Here is a 7829-nt window from a genome sequence, read left to right on the forward strand (position 1 = left end):
ATAAGAGATCAAGTGAGGTAATCTTAGAGTTCTTAAGGATGACTAAAGATTCTTTACGAACTGCAGATCATTTTCTGAATTTTAAGTGGTTCATACTAATGCTGGGACTAATGACAGTATGTTTGTGTAGATTAATAAGGCCGTCCTTCTGTAATTGTGAATCAATATGAGCTCAGAATGCTTTGGAGGGATACAGAAATGATTACTTGCAATAACTCAGATTCATTTAGTGTTAAGTGGAGATATGATCAACAGCAGACTAGACAGACTAAACATTGATTGTCTGTTTCATTGTTCTTAATGAAAGGTGAGTGGCAGATTAGAAAAAGATATATTTCTCTTCAAGCTCCATTAAAGCCATTAAAATTGAACATCAGCAAACGCTCATGGAATCGTTGCGTTAATAATTATTCTGCTCGCAAAACTTTGTGGTGGTGAGAAGAAGGGGAGTGGTTGCTAAAATCAGTAGCCCAGGAATGTGGGTGTAGGGCCATATTCTGACATGACCTAGAAGGAAGCCATTCGGCCCTTTGATTCTATGCTGGTTCACAGGACAATCCTATTTTCCCCCCACTAAATTTCCCTGTAACCTATTCTCACAGCATTTCTATCAATTCCCCCCAGATTCTACTACTCACTTGCCCCCCCCCCCAAGGGGCAATATTTACAGTGACCAACTAATTTAACGACCAATGTGTTTTTTGCACATGGGAAGAAATCAGAGCACTCAGAGGAAATTCATGCAGTTACAGCAGCACTGTTCAAACTCCATGCAGACAACAGTGGAGGTTAAGGTCGAACTACTACCTGTGCCACTGTCCCACCTGTTTCCGCAAAATTACTTCTGAGATGACCCCATTGTGCTGCAATGCCGCCCTGCTGTGTGTGTGTGTAGAATACAGCTATTACAAGCCTCATCCTGTGTGAGTGTTGAAACCAGCACTTTCACAGGATGTGGCAAATGGCCATTTGTAGTAGGACCAAAACCAACTGCAAAAGGAATACACATAGATGCTAAAATGAGCATGTGCCACCTCAAGCTTTATGGCTTCTTCCTTCCCAGGTCCTTTACACAATGTTTACTTCTTGGCAATCTCCTGTCAGGCCAGTTGAGTCCAATTGAGGCAATGCTCCTTGTACTGTCTGTTCAATTCAATGACTTCAGTGTGCAGCCATCATTATCCATGCTGTGGGTTAGTTGGGTGCATCAGGAGGTTTAAGTATCTTATGTGGAGGGGATATAGATGGAAGAATGGTTGCAATGTAAATTCATCTGGATGAAGCACAGAAGTACAAGAAGGAAGTACAATATGTTCCAGCCAATAACAGGCCCTCCCTGTGTTGATTTTTCGGCAGCTTCATATTGTTATTGAGGCAATTTCCTTCAGCAGAGACGAATGACTTTCCTAATTTCCCAGTGTGTGGCTGATTCTTCCTGGGTCTTTTTGAAGGCCAGTGGAACTGAACGCCACTTTTTCTACTTCTTGTAATGGCCATTCTTGGAGATGCAGAAGAAGTGGGATTGTTCTGGAAGCATAGAATGCCCTGCTCCTGCCACTATTTGCAAAGCCAGCTGTACAAAAATACTACTTATTACAGCCATTGGTTTCATTATTTCTTCCAAATAGGTTGAGGGTACCTGAAATTGAATCTCATTAGTCGTGATGGGTTTTATTTCATACAATGATTCAGAGTCAATGTACCAAACAGATCTAAGTGTGATGACCTAGTGGGTACTGTTCCATAATTCCAAGATTTGTTCATCTTACCATTTTGTTCAAGTTAATGCATACTGTTTCCATGACTCCAAAATATCATCATCTTACCATTTTGTTCAACTGCTGTTACCTCGGTCAAAACGTTAGGAGCAGGTTTGCATGACAGCAAAGGCTATAGATCAAATGAGAGTAATTGGGACTAGTATCGATAAGTACAATGGTCTGCATGGATCGGGTGGGCTGAAGGATCTGTTTCTCTGCTGTATGACTCTCTGACTGCTTCTGTGGTAATGTCTGAGGCAGTGTTGGAACATTACATCCCCTAATCTTTGGCACATGCTCAATGCTGTCAGATGTTTTACAGAATCAACCCTATATCCTTGTGCTTTCTGTACTACATATTTGAATTCTATCTTTTCTAGTCTCATTCCAAAAGCAATTACTTTATCATCTAATTCAGTCTTCCAATTAATCCTCTGTGATCCCTTTAACCAGCATTAACAGTTAATTTTTTTTTGAAGTCTGGCACTCTAATTGTAATTGTGCTTAATTCTCTTCAGTAACTCACATCCTGTATTATGATCATGTACCTAAACATTGAGATTTAATGGTTTAATAACTTTTTTAAATTAGTAAATAATGGATTTATTCAATTCTAATTATGTACTTATAATATGATAGTAATCGATATAAATATATTTTAAGTAAAGTATTCTGTAGACATCAAGGCTCTGTAGTGTAATTTGCTAGATCCTGTTCTTGTGAACCAATAACTTGAAGTCAGAAACAGCGTTGTTGGTGTGTATTGAAAGGCCATTCATTCCTGTTTATCTCAAAAAAAGTGAGATCATAATCCCTCACAACCTCAGGGTAAGAAATTATTTCATCATCAAGGTTGCTGCAACAGATAAGTAGAATAGATAATACTGAGCCCCCATACAATGAAATGAACTGGAAAATGCCCAACAGATTTTGCAACTAGTTTACTTCCACACGTTTTTAAAATCAACAAGGTGTGTGCAACTGTGGGTAAAATCATTCTAATCTCAATATAATGCAACAAGAAAATGTCCTTTTCAGAACTCTGTTCACTCAATGTTCAAATTCATTTTGTCAAGTTTGCCTTGAGGATTGATCTACAGATTTGCCACAGCCTCTGCCAGGGAACATGGTGGGACAACAAGTAACATCATCCATATGTGACCTGTAAAACTGATGGTGGAGTTGGAGGCCGAATATTGAGGCTGCCTGCTACCCATGCTGTGAAATAATCAGACAACTTGAGATGGAATTGTAGCTTATTAATGCTTTCTTTTATCTGGGGAAAAACTGGAGTGATCCTCTGGGCTGCATAAAAATACTCTGGTTGCTATCAGTCTGGGCTCATTCACGCCCTTCCCAAGACCTTCCTGCACGCACTATGGTATGCAAACCAGAGGAAGCTATTCTTATGATCTAAGGCCAGCGAGTTGCCTTGCAATATAACCCAGACCGTCAAGTAAGACCTGAAACCACAAAATCACAGTTGGTAAGGGCAGCTTCCTGACAGGCACTGCCAGTTAGTCTCCAAGAAACCAAGATTTCTCTGAGGTTGCTGCACCCCTTCCCTCCACTGTTTTATACTGGCCATCTCCCCTTCCAGTCCAGATCAAGGGTCTTGACCCAAAACGTCGACTCTCCATTTCCCTCCATGGATGCTGCCTGACCTGCTGAGTTCCTCCAGCGCCTTTGTGTGTTGTTCCCAATTTCCGGCATCTGCAGTCTCTCTTGTGTCTTCATTATCTGGTAGTCTTTATTTTGTGTTTTGGCTTTTGTGATCAACTTATTTGGGTAGGTCGAGTTAAGTGCCTCACTTCAGTACCATACTAAATATATGTTAGCAATGTACCTGACATTTGGGAAATTGTAAAATGAAGGAGGTTATTGCAAATTTTAGTTTTTGACGTCTCTGTATATTTTCTTTCAGGTATTGGCTGACAAACAAGGTTTACATCAAACGACCAAGCACTGGCCTGCTGATGTACACACTCGCAACTCGGTTTTGTGATGAGATCCACCTTTATGGATATTGGCCCTTCCCAAAAGATGCAAAGGGTGCCCTGGTTAAATACCACTATTATGACAATTTGAAATACAGATATTTTTCTCATGCCGGGCCTCACCGAATGCCGCTGGAGTTCAAAACGTTAAAGTCTTTACACGACAAAGGAGCTTTGAAGTTAACAACAGGGAAATGCATCCAACCCTAGATGTCACAGCTCAAAAGCAAGTTGGTGGGATGTTTGCACATTGTAGATTTTATATGAAAAGAGAACTCCTCAGTGATAATTACAGCAATGCTGTGAAATGCTCAACGCCCATCTACGTTTACAGCTTCAGATTGTTGTAACGAAATATAGTCTCACTGCTTGGAGCAAAGAGCAAGCAATGATGTGTTAACAATGATTGAATATTGATTGACAGAATGGTTCAGGTCTGTGAGATCTATCATTGCTTGCTCCATTCATTGGAGCCTCAGCTGTCCCGAGAACAAAATGGGGCATGGTGTTAACTAGAGGTCAGTATTTGTCTTGAGCAGCTGTCTCAGCGAGCAATCAATGCCAAAGTGCTATCTGTATGTAATAGTTATAACTGAGCCACAGTCTGAAGAGACAACTTTCTTATCATCAATGTGAATCAGGTGAGGGTAACATCTGCTGTAAGAATTAAAAGGGCATGAGTGGACTAAAGGATTGATAGCACTTCTGCTCAATGTCGTCAGTAGATTTATAGCTCAAAGAATGTGAAGAAGCTGTCTTATGTAATGTGCTGAATGTGAACTGTAACATGTTAAAGGTGCCCTTTCTGCTGGTACCAAAGATCTTTATCTACTGATCCTGTTAGAAGTTACTTGTATTTCCTATATTACTTGGGTAAAATGTTTTGTGCAATTCTTACATTTGGTTTCAGTAGGAGGAACAAGAAGTTAAAGAAGGTGAAGTGGATGAAATAAAAAGCACAAGTCTTATTTAAGCAAAAGCACACGTTACCAGATCCTTAAAGCATGGGGAACTCTACTAGTTCTTAAAAATTAAATTGGTACATTTAAAAAGTTTAGTAACAAAAGTCTCTGCCCAAATGTTCTGAATCAAATTGTGAAAAAAATCTGCTTTTTACTTTTTTTTTACAAACCATGAAAGCATTGTCAGCACTATTTCTTCTTCCTGTATGTTGTGTGTACTATGATACCTTTGTGGTCAAATCATACATTCTGCCACATGCTGTAAAGCTTCTGTTTACTTTTTAATGGTTTGTTTACGCAGTTTTTTTTTGGAAGGATATTCTTCTTAGAATTCTTCACAACTTGCCACTCATCCAGGAGGATCCCAAGTCCCACTTTCCATTGTCAAGGTAGATCTGCCAGTTGTGCTATTAAAAGAGGCAATGGGTGAAGTGAAGATCTGCTTGCAACGCCAAGAGTCAACTCGAGTGATCCAGGATCTTACATTTCCTTTAACATGGGATTAATATGTAGTGGGTGTAAGCAATTGAACTACCTAGAAATGAATGTGTAGCCTTTAGTTCTGATCAAAGAGCAGATAATAATGGATTAGTACTTGGCTCTTCAGAGGTGCTGCCAATTAACTTTATTCCCTGATTTAAGAATATTTTCATCATTCTTAAACAGAATAATGACCACTCAAGTACCATTTGTACCTGGAAGGCACCAGAATAAGGCTTGCAGCCAGTGATAAGGAGTGTACAATTATACTTGGTTAGACCTCCCAACATTCTATAGGGCACTGAAAGAAGGTTAAACAAGTCCCAAGGTACTGATGTTATTAATTCAAGCAAAATTATCACTCATATTACCTCAATGGAGGTAGCATTCTCCTTGACTGCCAATTCTTTAGCTCTGAACTACAGAACAGTGCTGCAAAAGTTGCACATCCACAGCCAGAGCAGCAAGGAATCTTCTCCCATTCCTGCTTACCTGCTCTAGACACTAATAGGCCTGTTATCCTCTTAAAATAGCACCTACTCAACTAATCATTTGCAGAAGTGCTAAAGCAAGATATTGCAGATTCCAGAAATTTGATATGAAAGATCATTGACCTTCATATTAATTCTGCTTCTCTGTTCACAGATGCTGCACTACTTACTAAGAATCTCCAGCGTATTTTTTTTAAGTCTTTTCAAGGCTGTTTTATTTGATGTGGTGTGGTGCTGGCTTGATGCGGGCTCTAACTTACAGTCTTAGCAACCCAGTTCCTGTCAGAGCATTTACATGTGAAACCTTACAGCCTTTCCCATGACTCATCTGCCCCATTTCAGACTCGTACCAACTCATCACTACCACCCCCATCTCTTCTTTGTACCAACTTGCATTGAAAAGGTCAATGTGTTCAACTACTAATCTTTTTGGTGTTCAATGCCCAACACAGGAGACTGGGAAGTCTCCTTCTTAACAGAAGGTTGTGCAGCTCAGGGAGGGTTCAGTGCTCTTGCTGCTGTCTTGCTTGTATCTGTTTGCTGATTGAGCACTTGCACTTTCACCCTGATGTCCAGGTGATGTACCATATAGATACAACCTTCCAAGTTCTTTCACTGCCTCCTTAATCCTAGGGTTATTCATCCATTTGTGTAGATTCAACACTATAATGAGCACAGGGACAGGAATAGGAAAGTAATAGTGAGGAGCACGAGAGCAAGTCACCCAGAGTTGCTTCTTTCCGGGGCATCAGCAGATAGCAGGCCTCCAACTGACTCCTGACCACATCACAATTGGCATGGGCTAAGGGATGGCAGACAAACAAGTATTCTGTGTATGCAGCCAACCATTTACGGTGATCGTATCTCTCGTGTAAAAAAGACATCTAGACTTCATGTGGAAAAAGGGTTAAAGAAAGAACAGGTTGATAGAAATAAAATAGAATGTACACTTATATGACAGTTCATTACTGATAGAGCCAAACAGAGAGGTGCACACTTACACAGAGCTAATTGTTTTACTTAGGTGATGATTAGCACAGTCAGGAATGGACAAAAACAGTGGCTAGACAGGATTTGGGCTGCAAAGATTGTAAATTGGAGCCCTCACCAAGCTGGTACCACACCCAATAAAACAGACTTGTAAAAGCTCACAAAAACAAAGTATGCTGGAAGTATGGAGGGCAGGCAGGGTAGTGTAGCCGTTAGCGTAACGCTATTACAGCGCCAGCGACCTGGGTTCAATTCCAGCCACTGTCTGTAAGGAGTTTGAATGTTCTCCCCGTGTCTGCGTGGGTTTCCTCCGGGTGCTCTGGTTTCCTCCCACATTCCAAAGACATACGGGTTAGGAAGTTGTGGGTATGCTATATTAGCACCGGAAGCATGACGACAGTTGCGGGCTGCCCCCAGAACACTCTACGCAAAAGGTGCATTTCACTGTGTGTTTCGATGTACATGTGACTAATAAAGAAATCTTGTCTTATCTTAAGTATTCAGCAAGCAGCACAGCATCTTTGAAGGGAGAAACAGAATTAACATTTCAGGGTTCTATGGAAGAGCAGTGCTTTTGTGGAATGTTACATCATTTGAATTTGAGGAGAAGGTATAATGCTAACCATTGAAGCATTATCCTTATAATGCTGCTTTAAATAACGACTGTGTGTCTTTGCTCCATCCCGTGGTACTGTTGCAGTTCCAGCAAACTGATGACTATAGGGAATTATACCTATGCTTCTGAGAAGTCCTGACCACAAGTAATGAATTTAGTGTTAGTGAACAGAAGATAGGAGGTGTCTGAAAATCTGGCAGAATCAGAGTGGGCAATGTGAAAAGCAGTTAGCAGTAAATGCAGATGTCTGTAAGCAAAAACAAATTGCTTTACCAATGCCATTCACTTTGCAGAAATCATTCAAAAATTTTTCTTAGTCAGGGACTCAACAGACTGAGAGGTTTTGCCTCATGTATTACTCTGTTGTTATGCATAGTGCCAGAGCAGATAAAACCCAGGAACGCTGGAGCTGAGATGGCACTGGCTCATATCAATGTCAATGTCAAGGACAGCTTGGTAAGGGATAGAAAGATGGCTCCAGAAACATCAAGAAATTTGGGTAAAACGATATAAGGGCAGCGATTGGACTGAAA

The 7829-nt window shown here is 40.6% G+C and overlaps 1 protein-coding gene across 1 annotated transcript in view; it reads left to right on the forward strand.

Moving 5' to 3' along the window:
• Window positions 1–6380, forward strand: part of st8sia4 (ST8 alpha-N-acetyl-neuraminide alpha-2,8-sialyltransferase 4) — a 49571-nt gene extending 43191 nt beyond the window's left edge. Inside the window, exon 5 of the mRNA XM_052019652.1 lies at window positions 3685–6380. Coding sequence (XP_051875612.1) covers window positions 3685–3967 — 283 coding nt within the window. The 3' untranslated portion in view covers window positions 3968–6380. The remainder of the gene's footprint in view (window positions 1–3684) is intronic.
• The last annotated feature ends 1449 nt before the right edge of the window (window positions 6381–7829 follow it).

Source organism: Pristis pectinata, chromosome 7, assembly GCF_009764475.1.
Source record: "Pristis pectinata isolate sPriPec2 chromosome 7, sPriPec2.1.pri, whole genome shotgun sequence".
Lineage (NCBI taxonomy): Eukaryota > Metazoa > Chordata > Chondrichthyes > Rhinopristiformes > Pristidae > Pristis > Pristis pectinata.